A 19,171-nucleotide genomic window follows, 5' to 3' on the forward strand; every position below is an offset into this window, starting at 1 on the left:
TGATAAATATATAAAGGGTAAAAAAATAATTTCAATTTTAAAAGAGACTAAATCTATAATGAAACTAATGAAAATGACTGTGTATTTAATTTTTTTGAAAGTTTGGATATTTTTATAAAAAAAAATCATACCATAAATACTATTTTTACAATTTTGTCACCAATCTTTGGACGAGCTCTTTCATTTTATAACTTCTCAATTTTTTTTTTCGATAGTATAAATTAATCCAAACTCTCTTTCTCTTTTTCTTAATATGTAATTTATCAACATTTTGAGAAAAAAATAAAAATAAATAAAAGGCTCACTTAAATGAGCAATGACAAACAGCCCCCCTCCCCCAACTCAAACTACAAGAGGGTAAACTGGAACTTCTATACATAATTACATATACTGTTTGTGGATCATGTTCCCTATTGTGTATGAACGAATCTAATCCATTTTTGTCATTCGAAAGCCAATCTGACCGATAATAACCCAGCAAACAATACAATGGAATCAGTTATTACGTGCCCTCACTATGTACCTGGCTTGCATCCGATTTTCGCATTTAGCAAATCGAATCTGGGAAGGCTCGGTTTTTCTCTAAAAGGTACTCTTTTCTCCTTACATTATAACCCTAATTATATATGCTTTTTGAGACCAGGTCTCTGTTTTTAATCTCTGTGTTCGTTATATACACAATTTTATGTGCCTATATTTTACACATGTATGTACTGATTGGGGTTTTTCATTTGGGTTGTTTGTGCTGTGATTATTTTGGTGGAAAGTAACTGATTCGTTGAATGCCTTTTTTTTATTTTGAACACCCGCAAAATTAAGGGAGTCGTTGTGTTGATTTTGCATTTTCGGGATGGAATCCGAAAAAAAAAACAGCGTGTAGTTAGGAAGCATCATTGGAGGTAGTTTGTGGTTGAAGTTGATAATCCTCGCGAAAGCCTATAGCTTTAAAGTACATAACGTATTCGTTAAGTTGTGATTGGATTTAAAGACCCTAAAATTCTTTCAGGGTTGAATTCAGTAGTTGTCAACATGAACATTAGGGCTGTTATTAGTGATGAGGATTTGGAGGGTATTTATGTCTTTTGCACAACACTATCCCACACAGTCCATTTAGATTCCTTAGAAGATTTGTTACATTATGATGAAGAAGATGAAGATGCTTTTCTTTGTTAGATTCTTGGATTTCAAATTCTTCCTCCTTGTCTTTTATTTTTAATCTTGAAGACGATGGAAAGGGTACTGTTGTTTTGAAGTTTTCTGACAATAAAATTTTCACTAAAAAACACATTTTTATACAAAAGCCAAAGTCTACAGTTTTGGAGGGCATTCTTGTCAATGCCTAGGTATGCTTGGAAACAGAGAGTACAAGTTTTAAGATATGATATATTAATAAATAACAATATACTTTCATTATCATAGCATCTTCCTTTAATTTATTTTCTATTGAAGCATTGTATTTTCAACTTTTTTCTTATTAAAGCATCATAATTTAAAAAATATACCAATTAGAGCATCATATTTTCCATTTTTTCTTATTAGGACATTGGATGTTGAAAAATCTACCCAATTAAAGCACTACAAATTGCTTTGTATCTGGATGACATTTTTTTATAGTTGTGTACATTTTTTATAGTTCAATGTTGTAAGGGGAAGAATGAAAGTTGGATGCTAAAATAAACAATTGAATGAAGGTATATTGTTGTTTCTTGCATTTAACCCTTGTTATTATAAAAGATGAGAACAAAGTGTGAAGTTCAGATGAAATATTTAATGTGATATCATTAAGTTATGAGACTAGTGTGGCTATGAAAGTCATTAGTTCATATGTCCTAGACAAACTTATACTAATATGGTTTTATAGCTATATTTAAAAGTGTTTGAGACCAAGGCACTACTAAGAATGTCTAGAATGGCCAAGTCTCCACTCTCTATGATCTTATATCATCCCTAATTGCATATTGTACGAAATAACATCGCACTTTCCTCCTTTTTACCAATATAGGTAATGTACTTTATTTTTAAGTTGTAATAGCAATGAACTTACATTTCTTACCCATCATAGCAACAACTTATATTTGTTGTATCAATAATAGCAATATGTAAATAACCCATACTTACCATTCCTTACCCATAACATAATAGGAAGATACTTACATTTCTTTACCAGCAAGATGTAAGGCGGTGTTTATTTTTGAGGAGGTAAAATGTCTTCAGTCTTTTTCCATGTCTGCGGTACAAGATGTGGACCAAAAGTCTTTTTTCATGTCTTTAGTCTTCATAAAAAATTGTTTGTTTTTTTAAGTCTTCTATAAAAAAGAATGTTGGTGTTGGTGTTGGTGGCGTACGTAGGAGTGGGGTAGTGTGGCGGAGGTGGGGGTGGTGGCCGAGGTGGTGTTGGTGGTGGCAGCAGTGGCTGGCTGTGGTAGTGGTGGCGGCGACAGTTGTGGCGGAGGCAGTGGTGGTGGAGAAAGAAATATCACATTAGGATTAGAACTTATAAAATGTCTTCCAATTTTTCTTTTTTTCGAAAGAGAAACGTCTTCCAAAATTAGAAGCTATTTTTTTTGTCTTTTGGAGAAAGATGTCAAAAAGATCTTTTTATGTCTTTTGTCTTTTGAAAAACAGTCTTTTCCTCAAATGTCTTTCCTCCCTCAGACATAGAGGTTTTGGCAAAAAAACAAACACCACCTTAGTCTTCATAAAAAAGATTGTTTTTTAAATTCTTCATAAAAACACCTTTTGTGGTGGTGGTGTTGGTGGCGGCAGTGATGGTGGTGTTGGTGTTGGTGTTTGTGTTTGTGGTGGTGGAGGTGGTGGCGGACTGGCGGCGGCGGAGGGTTGAGGGTGGTAGTGGCGGAGGAGGTGGCGAAAAAGAATTATCACATTAGGGTTAGATATTAGAAAATGTCTTCCAAAATCGAAAGCTATTTTTTGCCTTCCGGAAAAAGAGGCTAAAAATACCTTTTTATGTCATTTGTCTTCTGAAAAACAGTCTTCTCTTGAAATGTCTTTCCGCCTGTAGACATAAAAGATCAAAAAGACTTTTTGACAAAAAAAAAAAACAAACACCACCTAAGTTTTCATTATGAGTAAAAAATAAATTACATTGCTATTATTGACAAAAAACGATATAACTACACGTCTGCTATGGGTAAGAAAGATGAAGATAGGTAAACAAACCTCTAGGATTTTATAATATTCCTAGTGGCAAAATGTAGGAAATAGCAATGTATTTACTACTTTTGCCAATATAGGCATTAGGCAATTTACCTGACAATAACCATGCACTTACCTAATAGCAATGTACTTGCATATTTTATTGGTAATAGCAACATGCGTATGTTTGATTATTGACAACAGCAAGATGTAACATATAAAGTCAATTGCTGATGTTGATAGCAATACGTAAGTACGCTATTATTATGAATAAAAATTTAAGTAGTACGTTGCTATTATGAATATAAAAAAATAAAGTACATTGTTATTACAGGTAAAAAGATACAAGTACGCTGCTGCTATTAGCATACAAACTTATGACTGAGAAAACAATCTTTTGATGCAGCTTGTTAAATTTGGCAGAATTTGCAGATGGACACTTGTTTGCACATCCGAGCACCCTCCAATTTCCTATATCAAACGTTAGAGCCGATGGAAATAGAAGAGTAAGATTTGCACAAAGAAATCATGATAGTGGAAGATCGATAAATGGTGATGATAACAAGACACCTCAATCATCAGAAGGCAAAACGTATAATAAAGATGAGATTCTTGCACTTTTTAGAAGAATACAGTCTTCAATTTCTGGAGAATCCAATGCTTCAAAGGGAAGAACAAACAATGCATCGGCTGAATCGGTTTTAGAAGTTCTACGTCAATCCCGGAAGCAAGTTAAAGGTACTTTTAACGATTTTGCCACTGAACTATTATTTATTATAAAGTAAAAGTTTGGTGGCTAAATCGTCAAACTAGATTGTTTTTTTTCTGTATTTTGGCCTTTTTTCAAAACCGGGTAATAGTGGAAAATGGTTTTTTTCTTGACCATCAAAAAAAGTATAATGGTTTAATCACCATAGAATATTGTTAAGTGGCTAAACCGATAAGATGGTAATGCAAGATGCTACTAAAGATCTTAATAACACTTTGTTGTCTCAAGACTCAAGTAGGCAAAAAAAACATAATGTACATTAAGCTTTTTTAATCAATTTAGCCACAGAACTATTTGTTTGGTAATTAAACCATTTTGATCATTTAAAAGAATTGTTCCCTGTTACCCGCTTTTGATATTAATATCAGGGAAGAATATTTTGATATTAATATCAGGGAAGAATATGAAAAAAAAAAAAGACTACTTATTTTCACCATTTTACTGTGGGCTAATAACCTAAAAAGCACTATATTTTGTCACTATTTCAGGTCTAACCACCCATTTTTACTTTGTGTTAAAAAAACCATCCAATTTTGGATAAAAATTCTGTCGCGACCATTATGTCGATGCTCCCTTTTATCCAAAAATGGGTGGTTAAACCAGGAAAAGTGACAAAATATAGTGTTTTCTTGTCATTAGCCCTTTTATGGTAGGAATTAAATTATTATTCTTCTTTTGATCGTTTGGATAAGAATAGTTTTCGTGGGTTTTACTTTTGATATCATATCAAAGCAAAATACAAAGCAATACGACATCCTTTTACCATTGTATGGATTTAGCCATCTTTTATCGATTTAGCCACTGAAGAAATATTATATAGTAATTAATAGAGTAATTTACACGGATGGTCCCTGTGGTTTGGGATAATTTGCGTGTTTGGTCCCTAAGTTTTTTTTTTTTTTTTTTTTTTTTTTTTTTTTTTTTTTTTTCTTTTTTTTTTCAGACTGTCTTCATAGTATGTTTTTGTTGTGTCGTTGGTCCCTACGTAACATAAAAAGACTATTTTGCCATTAATAATTTATTTTTTAATTTATTTATCCTTTTTATATTATTAATATATTAAATTAATAAATAAAAACAAAAGAATCCTTTGCATCCCCACCCCCTTCTTCACTGTATCCTCTTCCACCATCACCAGCAATACCAGCCATGTACATCACCGACGACCACCATCTCTGGCCATATCTCCAGCAACCAGAAAAAATCCCATCCCGTTGACCCCCAACAACCACCTTCTATCAGCAACTACCACAATAAGGAAAACTTATGAATCAAATCTAGAAAATCAAGAAATATCAGATCTGCAAACACCCAAATTGATTGGCTTTGCTTCGTTCTGAGAAAACGATTTTCAGACCATTGACTTGCGACATTGGTTTCAGATTGAGGTAAAGAGATTGAAGTGAACTTGAAGGGGTTTTCCGAGCTCCCATATCTCTGAGAACCACCACCAATGTTAGGTACAGAACCAAAAATAAAGAAACAAGAAAGATCTGCTATTTGAGACCAACACTCTTTCTCTTTCTCTTTATCCCTATCCCTGTCTCTCTCTACGCCTACCCCTCTCTTCAAATCTTCCTCTTTCTTCAAACAATCGTCCTTCTTGCTAAGATTTATGCTTCGACCCTTCCCTTGCATATCTTAGTTTTTACTCTAGCGAACCTACTTCTTTCGAGTCTAAAAAACTTGGATCCCTAATTTCTTTCGATTTTGTTTACCTCAAGATCAGAACTTGAGATTCAATCAACTATTCGAATCTGATGAGGAATTGAAACAGAACAAACAACAATATATGATTGATAGAGAAAACTGGAATTGAAATTAATGATTGAATGAAACAAGATAGAGAACACAATCTCCTGATAGGATGATTGCCCAGGGATGAATCCCTCTCTCAAAGGCCTAGCCAATGACAATGAGCCAATCTCACTCTAGAGACTTAACACCAATCTAAGATATTTCTTGCTGTCTAACAAAAGCAACCCTACCCTCTATTTATTAGCAAACCTCTAACAAACTCTATTTAGGAATTACCCTTTTACCCCTTTAGGTATTTAACTATCAAATTCCTATCAGAATCCACCTTCTCACTTCCTTTTTCCTGCCATTCTTGAACTGTTCAATCAACCGACGTTGAAGGCACCGGTGGTGGGTGGGTCCAAGGGGTTGTGTTATCGATAGCGATAGCTACCTATATGCTAAGATAGCTACGGCTATTTCATTTTAGCGATTGCCTATTAAAAAATTAATACTATCTTTACTATCAACTATTTAGCAATTATAACTAATAAATATGCTAAAAACCAATAAAATTAACTCAAATAAGCTAAAAATCAGTAAAATTAATACTATTAGCTCAAATAACTACTCATGTTGTCATATAGAGTACTGCTTCATTGCTGTCTAGTTGTTATCTTCTTATGTTTGTGGTTGTGGTTATCTTTCCTTTTAGTGTCTTCCTACTTTTCTGTAAAGCCAAATATGGTTGTCTAGTTGCTATATCTTTTTATATATATACATGAGAATCATATGCAACTGTTCGTAGTTGTAGTTTTCCTTCCTTATTCAAAAATAAATCCTCTTGCACTGTGTTCCTTACTGTTTACAGAGAAAGATTGTAGAATAGGAATATACAAGAATGTGAAATATATAATCAATTGACTCTATGGGATGCATTATTAGAAGTATCGAAAAAGAAATTGTAGAATAAGATGTCAAGTGTCGTTGGTTATCAGTTGGTTGATGGTTTTCCCGCCAATTTCCAAGTCGGCGATCGATTATCCAAATTGGAGATGCCAAACGCCAAATTGGCAATCCCAATCACGAATTGGACCTATTCTGATCGGTAAAAACATGTTTCAACAATCAATTTTTCAATTCGACGGGATCTCGATGTTGCCGGGAAAAACACATCGCTACGTCGCTATTTCCACATAGCGACACACCATCGCCTCGCTAATCGCTATGATCGCTATTGACAACACTTTCCAACATTGATTTTCAAATCGCTTTTGCTTCTCGATTTAGAGAAGGTGTGGCGACGACTAGCGACTATGTACTCCTCGGGGATGTTGCAGATAGAAGGCACCAGTGGGTTGAAGATGGAGGGGAGAGGTGTTGATTGATATGGGTGGAAGTGGAGACGTGGGAGATGAAGTCAAACGAGTAGGTTTAGGATTTTTTTTAATGTATATAATAATAAATACATTATTCATCAAAAATACTTAAGAGTCTATAAGGGCATAAAAGTCTTTTTACTTTTGATAGGGACCAAACACGCAACAAAAACATACTATGAGGACTGACCGAGGTAAAAACTAAAGTTAGGGACCAAACCCGTGGATTACCTCAAACCACATGGACCATTCGCATAATTTACTCTAATTAATAAATAAAAATAATTCAATAAAATAGTAAAAATACGTAGCGTTTTTAGTATTTTGTGATAACTAGGAAAAATATTTCTTTTAACGGTCGAAAGAAGTGTAATGATTTAATCACACTATAAAAAACCTTTAAGTGGCTAAATCGATAGAATGATAAAATTACTATTTTTTTTTCTCTATATTTTGCTCTTTCGAGTAAATATTTAGCACAAACCCATCCCAAGATTGTAACATGCACCACAAAAATATTTAAGTAGCTAAATTGATGAAATAATGAAAGTACAAGTGTTTTTTTGTTTGTTTGTTTTATTTTTATAGCAAGATTGAAATATTTGTTTTGATGATGACTAAAACCCATATCCAAGATCCTATTTTTAAGTGAATTTTGTGGTTCAGGAAAGTCATCAAACAGAGAAGGGAGCATGTTGTCGGGTGAGTGGAAAAAAGAGGAAATTGTAGATTTTAAGTCAACCGATGCTAAAATAAGCCGCCCTCCCTCAAATTTCACGAAGAGGTCACCGATCCCGTCAATAGAAAGAGTACAGCAAGATGAGGTGAAGAGTGAGAGTGAGAGGCTTGAGACAATGAAACTTGCAGATCTTAAAGAATTAGCAAAATCTAGGGGAATCAAAGGCTATTCCAAATTGAAGAAAGCTCACCTCATCGACTTGCTAAGGACTGTTTGAATGGAAATTTGGCTGCTATGTTAAGTTTTCTTGATCAATTTTGGTCATTAGTTTTTTTTTGTTGGATTTATAGTTTGTTTTAAGGATTAAATGCAAGAAATGGCAATGTATTTTCATTACTTGTTGTTTATTATAGCATTTTCTTTTTCTTTCATTTCATTCTATTACAGTGTTGCATATTTAATTTTTTTTTTTCATATTAAGACATTATAATTTGAAATTTTGTTTTATAGGACATTATACTTTAAAAATCGAGCTAATTATAGTGGTAGAATTTTTAAAGTTACAGTGTTGTAATAGGAAAGTAGAAAATTTAATAAATAAATCAAGGAAAATTATCCCTTGTCAAAGATGCATTTTTTAGGGCTCGCCCACTATTATATACAAAGGAGGGAACTAGTCTCTCACGTTTACATTTCTAAAAATCATTAGTTCTACTCTTTCATTTTTAATAAAATCATTCAGTCAAATGCTATGTACAATAATTAGTATCAGAGCATTCACCCGAGTTGACAAGATATGTACCACACAAGATGAGGATTTGGAAGGCAATATTCAATCGGAAATCAGAGCTTTAAAGGAAAATTTTCAAACAGAAATCATGTTGGTGTTAATCCAAACCAGGTCAAAGCCATGTATTTTATTCAGGGGCAATTCAGTCTTTTTGTTAGGAGTAATGGAGTAGGACCAAGTAAATAGCCACGTTTGGCTCCAGTGGGTTAGTAGGCAGTCTTTCTAGGATAATTAGTTGCAAGTATCTTATATAAATATCCTTGTAATCGATTGATCAATGTATCGGAATAAAACACAGAAAAAATTGCCCTGCATCTTCTCTCACTCTTTTACTCTGTTTTTGTTGTGTGAAACAGGGCCTGAACCAACAAATCATAGCTTTTGAATAAGTTAATGGAACATCTGCTTAAAAACAAGAAGAATCAGCCAATAAAAGAGAGTTAACAAAGCAATATCAAAGGATGACGAAGAATCAATAGTAGAGTTCAAATGCACAAAACAAAATCATTCTTAGCAATCAAATTCTTAATCAATCTTCGTCTCTATCAGACGTTTCATCCTTTGAAGGCAACCGAAGAATGTGGTGTCTTAGTTAAGGTCGGTCTCGATCATATTGCTAAATCGCAGATACAATGGTCGGGATTTGGGAGAGGGGTTGAGGAAGATGACAGTATCAAAATTCAAGGAGTTCTATTGGAACAGGAAACACTGTTATTACCGTAGCATTGTACTTTTAATTCTTATTAGAGCATTATACTTTAAAAAAAGAAATATATATAATGTCAAAATAAAAAAAACGAAAGTAAAACACTATAATTACTAACTAGGTAAATTTTAAAAAGTACTAGTGAGAACAAAAAACTGTATTTAATTAAAAATACTAGGTATATTTCTTGCAAAATGGAAATTGGTTTTAAAAAACAAAATAAACGGCTAAAAAACCAAACTAGGCAGATATTTCAATGTTATCTTAATAAGAAAAATTGCATTTTGCCCTGTAACAGGAAGACATATTAGCAATGCAAGAAAAAAAAAACGCATGATGAAATAACAAAATAGTACTGAAAGGGTTAATGAGAAATAGATAAGGCGAACATATTCCTTTGGAGGCCTGCCTAAACTTGTTTAAAGAAAGAAACAAACAGCACAAGTGGTGGCTAAAAGGGCAAACTCAACGGACCTTCAAGCCACTCTCCAAAAGCTGCATTGCTTCATCTCCCCTAACAGTGACATAACACGCAATCTTCTCATTACGCCTAATCCCAAATGATCGCACCGTGTACTTTGCTGTACAAAAACCATCAAATTATCAATCCATCTAATACTTGTAAAAGATTATGTCTATATCATCATCCTTTATGCTAAACCCCAACAACTATATTATTATTACACCATTATTGTACATCTCTAGAAACAATCAAAACCAACCAACAACAAAATCAGTTGTCTTCAACTAACTAACTCATGCTAAAACCAAAATGCTCGATGAAGACTCAAGAAAATCAACTTGTGCACAAAGCAAGCGACATTTTTGGAATGTACAAAAAAAGAGCAATGACCTAGGCAGGAAAAATCTTAAAAGTTTATTGCTATTATAATTTATAATAACTTATCCTTTTTAATAAAATGATATGAATTACTTCCTCAAAACTAGAAATATATTATGGTACGTGTATTACTTAACATTGTGATGAAAAAAGAGTCGGTGTCAAATCAAACGCTGATTTCTTAATGTAAATTGAGCAGCAATAAGGAAGTAGAAATAAGTTGTAATATATATATATATATATATATATATATATATATATATATATATATATATATATATATATATATAACCCTTGGAAAAAACAGGCGATTGGCCACTCAATTGCTCCAAAACGAGGGTGAAGAGTGACTGACCTTGGCGGCACGCCACTTTCACCGACGGATATGTTGAGAACAAGTTTCTGAACCTTAATCTCCCTCATTGGATTCGCTTGCTTCCTCTCTCAAGCCTACAATACATTCCGTTCATTAAAATCAAAGTTTCTACGGAAGGAATTAAACACTCCTTACCATTGATTGTTGTTGTAAAGATGTGAGGCAGCGGCAGAAAGAAGAATGGAAGGGAAAAAGCGTCGGTAGAGATAACTGGTCTGAGACGATGAACAATGCCTGTCTGTTAAGTTTTGTTCGGACTGCGAAATGACAAATATACCCTTTATTTAGGCAATAATGAAAAAAAAATTCCGTTGCCGGGACTTGAACCCGGGTCTCTCGGGTGAGAGCCGAGTATCCTAACCAACTAGACTACAACGGATTTGTTGTTGAAATCATACATAAGTTATTTATTTCTGGAAGAGATTAGTATGTAACAATTTTTTTTCCCTAATATTTTAAAATTTCATATTATACGACTCTACATAACTTTTTATGTATGGAAAAAAACTGTACGAATCAATTCCCTTTAGTCAATGATTATAAAATATCAATATAATAACATATTTCATTTAAATAAGGCAATATACAATTTGTAAGCATTTGAACATAGCTCGTACGACTAGGGCCGTAAACAAACAGAACTTTCGACAAATTGTTTGTGAACCGTTCGACAGGAAGTTTGTTTATTTAATAAATGAACGAACATGAACACAAATTTTCGTTCGTTTAGTTAAATGAACAAATATGAACAATGGTTTGTTCGTTCAATTATGTTCGGGGTTATCTACAAAAAAGTCCCAAACTTTTTTTAAAAGTTTCAATAAAGTCCTAAAAGTTTTTTTTTAACAGAAAAGTCTCAATATTTTGAAAAAATTATATAATCTATCATTTGCTGTTCAAATATAAAAAAATGATTTTTTTCATTAATTTAGGCAAAACGTCAAAATATTAGGACTTTTTTGTTCAAAAAAAAAAACTTTTAGGACTTTATTGAAATTTTTAGTTTGGGGCTTTTTTGTAGATAACCCTTATGTTCGTGAACGTTCGTTTATGTTGTTCGTTTATATTTGTTTATGTTCATTCATTTTAGTTCATTTTAATTCATTTTATGTTCATATATATGCTTAATTGTGTTCAATTACATTATTATATTATATTTTTTTGTTTATGTTCATATATGTTCAATTATGTTTGTTTATCTTCATTTGCTTATGTTCGTTTAGCATGTTCACGAACATAAAATGAACAAACATGAACAATATAATTTGTTAAACAAACGAACATGAACAATAAAACTTGTTTGCTTATTGATTTGTGTTCGTTTGTTTGTTCGACTAACTTAAACAAACGAACATAAACAACCATCATCGTTTGTGTTCGTTCGGTTCGTTTACAACCCTACATACGACTCCAACTCATTTTTCTGTTTAGCCTAGATGTAAACAAAGGGCTCGAACCGAATCCTGCGCAAACATCAATGAGCTAAACTCAGAGATGAATCTATATTTATCAGCGTTGTAAAAATTTCGACTAGGTCCGGATTAATCCCTAGGCGCTACACGAGTGACTAGAAGGCACCTAACCATTAATTTTTGCCTACACAATGAGCGAAGTACAAACTATTTGAGGAATTATTATTGTTATATTAATCATACTAACCTATTTTGTTATAATATATGATATTAATTATATTTAATTCTTTAAATTCAATGAATTAGCAATTGAGGGTCCCTGATTAATCTCACGATTAATCCGTGCTTAACTGATTAATCCCTGCACCAAGCGTTTTATACAACATTGATATTTATAGACCTAACTCAAAGTATTTTTAAAGCATTAAGTCATGAGGAAAAAAATAGAAAAAATGACATCGATGTTTTTCTACATATTTTCTAAAAGTTATTTACTATATATAAAGCATAACATGTATAAGAAAACAATAATGGTAGTGTATGAATGTTAGTTTTCACATAATTGTCTATGTTACAATTATTCCAGCTCTTTATTCGTATTGACACTAACTATATAGAAGTTATAACAGAACAAGAATAGAGTGCCTTTAATAATGTAAAATGGTGGCAAGATAAGCAACAAAAAGAGTTATTTAACGTTTTAGCCAAAATGCCACACAATATTTTAACAATCCAAGTTATTACCATAGCTTCAGAAAATTGTTTTCCTTTTAATGGCATGATTATAAATTATGTTGGAGCAGGAAATGCTCTACAAAGATGAATGATAGCTATGTTAGGAAAAAAAAAATTTGTGCTTGTAAGCTTCTCGTATCTCCTATAAATAAAGATGGAATTGTCGTTACTCTATGTACACCTCCAAAATATAGTCTCTCTGGTTAGGTAGATGGTTGGAATCTCTTCCAAACCTTTATTCTTCATTATAACATTTTGCTCTCACTATCTATATTATAATCAATTAAAATTTGAGATTTTATTATTTCCCGCAAGCCGATCATCTCATGGGATCCTACAAATTTAAGAAGAACTGAAATTGACGATAGGTTCCATTCAAATGTTGGTAGTGCTTAAAGACAACAACTACTCAATTACTAAGAGTTAAGAGGATGCAACTCTTGAATATCTTTGTGTTTTTAAAGAGTAACTTTATCAAGATTAAGTGGATCAAAAAATAGAAAATTCATAAGCATATTAAATAGTATTATGAGATGGAGGGTATTTCAAAAACTCAAGTACCATCTCCAACCTCGAATAGCCAAATGTCAAATACTACAACTATGATAACTTTAATTTTTTTCAATTTACCTTTCGAGTCTTTGTAATTTATATATGTTTGTTTTGAGGATATTATGTTGTGAAGAATCAAAATGCCAAAAGTATCTTTGAAGTGATGATGACATCGAAGACTTTTCATGTAGTTTATATCGAAATATTCATTATTTCAGTATATCTTTTTATTTCATGTAGCGGCTTTGTGTTTACTTAAACGTCGAAGTCTACATGTATATTTTTTGATCAGTTGAGGGCATTAGGCATGTTGCCTATATATAATGTTGTAGGTTAGAGGGTCATTAACGCTTTTCACACACTTTATGTATTTCATTTTCTCTCACTTGTTTTGTACTCTAACTTCCTTCCTGATCTATCATTAAGCTGAAAATAATTATTTACCTCATGTATTCTTACATTTCATCATGTCTTGATTCGTATAATTGATTTCGTAACTCTTCAAGTGGTATTAGAGCAAGAATCTTTCAACTTTTTTGGAGAATTTCTTTCGTTTTCATTTTTAGATAAGAAATTATTCTTAGATCTAATTTCCAAACTTGAAACATGTTTCTTTGAATTTGTTTGTGATTTTTGATTTTGGCCTTTGCTCTATTTGTTAGGAATAATGACGAGATGACCAATGTGGAATCTGAAGAACAATCATGAATCAATCACCATAATATGCAAGTAACATGACAAAGGTTTTGTTTCTTATTGATCTGGAATGGGATGTACAAAGAAACATTTTTTTGGGAAAAAGCTTACATCACAAGTTAACCTAATGATTATTTATTGGGAAAATAAAATATTAACCAAAAATAAAAAACCCTAAAAATGCTTCCCTAAATAACCAAAAATGTCAAATTAGTTTCAATATCTCAAATACTCAACAATCTCCCCCTAGATGTTGAAACTGATGAAGATCACGATTTCCGATCTCTTGGCACTTCTCCCCCCTAAATTGTGATATTTATCATAATGTAACGCCCCATTTTTGGTATGTGATTTAAATAAAGTTTTTCATTTCTTGAGGAGTACTCGACGAGTCTGTAGCCCGACTCGTCGAGTAGAGACGAGATGATCACGCGGGTTAAGCTGGCGACTCGACGAGTCCATATGCTAGACTCGGCGAGTCCGCCTGTCTGGATGAAGCCCTAATTTTAAGGGTTTGCACCCTATTTAAACACACTTATACACCCCAACCTCGCCTCTATCAGTCTCAGAACAATTCCCCTGTAAACCCTAGCCCCATTGTTGAATTTGAGTGTGTTTGTGATAGCTTGGAAGTTTTGGGAAGGAAAGAAGGTCCATAGAAGAGAAGGAAGATCCAGGAGCCAGCTTGCATCTGTTTTCATTCAGGTAATGAAGTTATGACCTTGTGTAGTCCTCCATTACAACCTCCTTTATGCTGGTTATGCCTTCTTTGGAGCCTCATATGATTCAAACTTGAGATATGGACTTCCCTTTTTATGGAAACTTCAGATCTGGACCCTCATTGCATCCTAGAAGTGTAAAGTTTCAGTCTTGGTCGTGATTGAGGTCCCTCTTGAGCTTAGAACCATTAAGAGCTTAGTTTTGACATTTGGAGCCTTTAAAGCCATGCATGCACGTAAAGTTTGCAAGTTTACGTGATAAGCATGCCCTAGAAGCTTGGAACTGTGATTTGGAGCCACTACATGGCTCAAATCAGGTCTATATGGAAAAAGGACTGAATGGACTCGGCGAGTCCCAAGTTTGACTCGGCGAATCATATGAAGATAGCGGTGGACTCGACGAGTTGGATGAGCAACTCGGCGGGTCCGATGAAGATTGCCTTAGACTCGACGAGTTGTTTGATCAACTCGGCGAGTCGGATGAGTTTTCCCGAGAAAAGTAGTGTTTGAGTGGAATAGCTTCATTCTTTCGTAGTTACACGTAAAGTTAGCAACTTTACGTGTTCAGATGGTCCCAAGGGCTCAGATCTACGAGTTAGATGCCCTGGAATGGATTAGAATTCGATTGTATGGAATCATCACGATAGGACTCGGCTAGTTGTTCTTCGAACTCGACGAGTCGAGTCGCAAGTCCCCATTTTCCTTCGAGTTGAGAGTTCAGGGTGAATCGGTAAGTGGGAAAGGGACTCGGTGAGTTAAAGTCATAGTTAGTAAAGGAGGGACTCGGCGAGTCTGCGCCCTGACTCGGCGAGTCCGGTCAACTGGAAGTTGACTTTGACCAGGGAGTTGACTTTGACCGGGGGTAAAATAGTCATTTTACCATGAGGGCATTTGCAAGTAACTAATCTAGTGATTTTGGAAATTTATAGCCGGACAGTTCCAGAGCAGCAGTCAGCCACTTTTAGAGTTAGCATCTCAGCAGCCAGCACTACGAGGTGAGTTTCCTTCCAGTAGGAACGGGTCTACGACAACAATGCCGGCCCGTTTAGTTAGCAGTCAGTTCCGGACTTCGGTCCGATGCAGTAGTTCAGGGTGCTTGATGTATTTGTGATTCAAGCATGTCTATGTGTTATGTGTTCTGGACTTCAGGCCGATGCAGTATGCAGTATATGTTTTATGCTAGTTGATATGTGTTTATGCTATGCTATGTTCAGTTAGTTCCGGACTTCGGTCCGATGCAGGGGACAAGGTCCCAGTCAGTTCCGGACTTTGGTCCGATGCAGTTAGTTTCAGACTTCGATCCGATGCAGTTTCCAGAATTCAGTCCGATGCAGAGGGCAAGGCCCTGGTTAGTTTCCGGAATTCGGTCCGATGCAGTTTCCAGACTTCGGTCCGATGCAGTTTCCGGACTTCGGTCCGATGCAGTGGGCAAGGCCCAGTATGTGCTTTGTATGTTATTGTATGGTATGTGGTAGTTTGGGAGAGCTCACTAAGCTTTGTGCTTACAGTTTCAGTTTTGGTTTCAGGTACTTCCGCAAGCAAAGGGAAGAGCTCGGGATGATGACATCACACACACCACAACCTAAGTTTTATCCTGGGAGTTTTATTTGGATAATGTTATGATTGATACAGTTTTTGTTTAGTCCCAGTCACTATGACATTTGTGTTACTCATTTTATGGTTTTATTATTTATGATATCCGATGATATGGTTTTTAGTAATATTAAAACAAAATTCTTTTGGGTCGTATTTTTGGGACATTACACATAACATGGGGTCTTTAAAGCGAGAGAAACAAATATCATCTTCGAAATGCGAACTCCCCTTGAATAATCAACACTCCCCTTTGAATCTTTAACAAATAACTTGGAGAGAATCCGAAAAGTTAATCAACACTCCCCTTTGAAACAACCTTTTATCTGATCCAAATCAAAGACAAGAGGGAACCTGCTGGCCAAAGACCCATCACCTGTCCAGTTGTCGAGCCAAAACAACGTGGACCTACCTGAACCAATAACTATTTTGAAAATATGAGAGAAAGGAATGCTAATTCCTTTAATTGAAAAGGTATCTCTTCTACTTCAATATTTTAATATCCCTTCATCTTCATAGAAATCCATTTTAGATGATATCGAAACTAATTGTTCATGCATCAATAAGCTTCTTATTTCCATGAGTAGTGATGCAGAGAAGGCAAAAGCTGGTCTATATCAAGTTAGAAATAAATTGGAAGAAAAATAAGTCTAATATAGACATGATATCGAATAGATTGTCCATTATTTTAGACGATAGAGATTCCTTAAGAAAAGAAAACATTGTGTTACTAAAACAAAGAAACATTTTCTGTAACACAGCTAAACGTCTTTATGCTAAACTAACATCTCTATATCATTGATATGTCATTTGTATCGAACAACATCGAACTCACATTTAAGAAAGACATTGTTGATTAAATGGTATTTGATTGTGAAAACATCATTTCATCAGATAAGGTCCCAAATGATATATATATATATATATATATATATATATATATATATATATATATATATATATATATATATATATATATATATGCATATGGGATTGTATTTGTCTAAAAATCTCAACAAAATAGGCAAACAAATTATTCTGAGTTAGATGACAATTTAGATACTTTTAGTGAGATAAAAGAAGAATTAGTGTGGATTTTTCCTGATTTTTTGATGCCCAAAATCAATTCGTTAAGTAAAGATGAAGATCATATTAATTCAACATCGAATAATAATGATATTTTTTCATCTAAAATTTTCATTTATCAAAAGATGACGACTATGGCTCACGGTGGTGTTCTGTTTTGCTAAAGGCCCAACTGTGGTGGTCGGTTTTGATGGTGATGATGGTGGAAGAAGGTGTGTAGTTTGTTCTGGTGAATAGGGAGGTGGTGTAACACCCATAAAAATCAAGCCAATTTAAAACCTTTTCAAACACCCAAAAGCCATTAGTTATTACAAAATGTTTTCAAAATAGTTTAATAACAAAGTATCCCAGAAACCATAAGTCCAAACATGAGGATGTGTACGATCATGCCTTCTCCTTGCCAAGTCATCTGAAGTACCTGAAACAATAAAAGGAAACCGTAAGCACGAAGCTTAATGAGTTCCCCCAAAATACCCATACATATTACAACACACGTATAATCACAAACAACATATTATGGGTCCAGTTAACCATTGGGTTGTAATAACCCAGGCCCACTACCAACAGGTTGGAATGCCAACATATTATAGGTCTAATCATCCTCAGGATGGAATACCCCAGGCCCACAACTAACAAGTTAGAATGCCCACGTACTATGAGTTCAATCATCCTCGGGATACTCATGGCCCACAACCAACAGGTTGGAATGCCCAGGTCTATTGGCCTCCGCACAAAGCAGATAAGCCTCAACCACCAAACAAACATGTGCACGTATAACAAATAATCACATAACAGTCTATAGATAACAACTGATCTAATGGATCATACCACATAGCACATAACACCATCATATCTACCAGGATGCCGATCTAACAGATCATACTACATACCACATAATATTATCCTACCCTCTAGGATACCGATCTGAAAAATCATACTAGCATAACACATAATATTATCCTACCCTCTAGGATACCGATCTAATAGATCATACTAGCACAACATAACCAGATACCAATCCAAAGGGCCGACCTTGGTGCCTTAGACCCTAGAGTATAGTTGTAACACCCCATTTCTGGTATGTAATTTAAATATGTATTTTTCAGTTTTCAAGAGGAACTCGACGAGGCAGTAGCCCGACTCGTCGAGTAGAGACGGGATTTTGAGCACGTTTAAGTAGGCAACTCGATGAGTCTATATTCTTGGACTCGGCGAGTCCGCCTGTCTGGAAGAAACCCTAATTTCATGGATTTGTGTCACACCCTGAAAACTGAAGGCGGAAACATTTCCAGGGTTGACTCCATGTTGAGTATCAAATCCAATGCACATAGTAAGTAAAGTAAACAACCATTACATTACATAAAGTATGTTTACATTTGTTTCAAAAGTAAAGTTGTACAAGTGTGATACATAGTATATATAAACAAAAGTGAGACGAGTCTTCCATGCACTCCGTCTTCGCCAAAAGGGATCATAGGGTACCTGTCTAATGCAGACCTGAAAATACAAGCAGTTTGAAAATCAGCATAACGCTGGTGAGTTCATAAGCGGTTTTGTTTTGTGAAAATGTACTGGTTCCTTTCTGTTTCTAAAAATGTTACACACCAAGAAAATCCCATATTTTCTTAAAAGTTGGTTTTTGAATCCCAAAATGTAATGTAAAGATGTACACTGAAAACATGTTTACCCTTGCGAAATGTAAAGTTAGGTTATCTGGTTTGTCACACTTTTCTGGTTATGTACAAATGTTCCCCAGAAAAATCCCATATTTTCCTGAATGTTGGTTACCAAATGTGAAAGATGTAAACTGAAAACCTGGTTATCCTTGTGAAATGTATTAGTTTTAACACATATATAAAACTAACATATACAAAGTAATTTAATTACTTTAATCATTATTACTATTAAGTAAATCTTTGTTATCCTAATTGCGAGTTCCATAACC

At 34.2% G+C, this 19,171-nt stretch overlaps 1 protein-coding gene, 1 long non-coding RNA gene and 1 other non-coding gene across 6 annotated transcripts; 1 reads left to right on the top strand and 2 right to left on the bottom strand.

The window, feature by feature from the left end:
* Positions 1-344: 344 nt before the first annotated feature.
* On the top strand, positions 345-8,151 carry LOC145101938 (Rho termination factor). Its single transcript, XM_079039255.1, has 3 exons — positions 345-589; positions 3,580-3,894; positions 7,708-8,151. The coding sequence occupies exons 1-3, from the start codon at positions 490-492 to the stop codon at positions 7,995-7,997; spliced, it is 705 nt and encodes a 234-aa protein (XP_078895381.1). The 5' UTR covers positions 345-489; the 3' UTR covers positions 7,998-8,151.
* A 400-nt stretch (positions 8,152-8,551) lies between these two features.
* On the bottom strand, positions 8,552-10,684 carry LOC145101948 (uncharacterized). Of its 4 annotated transcripts, none has more exons than XR_013705941.1 (4): positions 10,569-10,684; positions 10,413-10,507; positions 9,691-9,797; positions 8,552-8,869 (listed from the first exon to the last, which is right to left on the bottom strand). It is a non-coding gene; the product is annotated as an uncharacterized LOC145101948 (long non-coding RNA). The 4 variants fall into 4 exon arrangements; XR_013705945.1 differs by having other exon boundaries at positions 8,552-8,912; XR_013705947.1 differs by lacking the exon at positions 8,552-8,869 and adding an exon at positions 9,476-9,505.
* A 55-nt stretch (positions 10,685-10,739) lies between these two features.
* TRNAE-CUC (transfer RNA glutamic acid (anticodon CUC)) lies at positions 10,740-10,812 on the bottom strand. The gene has a single exon. It is a non-coding gene; the product is annotated as a tRNA-Glu (tRNA).
* Positions 10,813-19,171: the final 8,359 nt, after the last annotated feature.

Source organism: Lactuca serriola, chromosome 1 (assembly GCF_051521515.1).
Source record: "Lactuca serriola cultivar US96UC23 chromosome 1, Lser_US96UC23_V15, whole genome shotgun sequence".
NCBI classification, from domain to species: domain Eukaryota; kingdom Viridiplantae; phylum Streptophyta; class Magnoliopsida; order Asterales; family Asteraceae; genus Lactuca; species Lactuca serriola.

What these genes read in the sequence shown, in the direction of transcription:
- LOC145101938 (XM_079039255.1), top strand. Translation starts at nt 490, where the DNA reads ATGGAATCAGTTATTACGTGCCCTCACTATGTACCTGGCTTGCATCCG. An exon ending in GCTCGGTTTTTCTCTAAAAG is followed by an intron (nt 590 to 3,579) that starts GTACTCTTTTCT and finishes TAAATTTGGCAG; the next exon opens with AATTTGCAGATGGACACTTG. An exon ending in ATCCCGGAAGCAAGTTAAAG is followed by an intron (nt 3,895 to 7,707) that starts GTACTTTTAACG and finishes TTTGTGGTTCAG; the next exon opens with GAAAGTCATCAAACAGAGAA.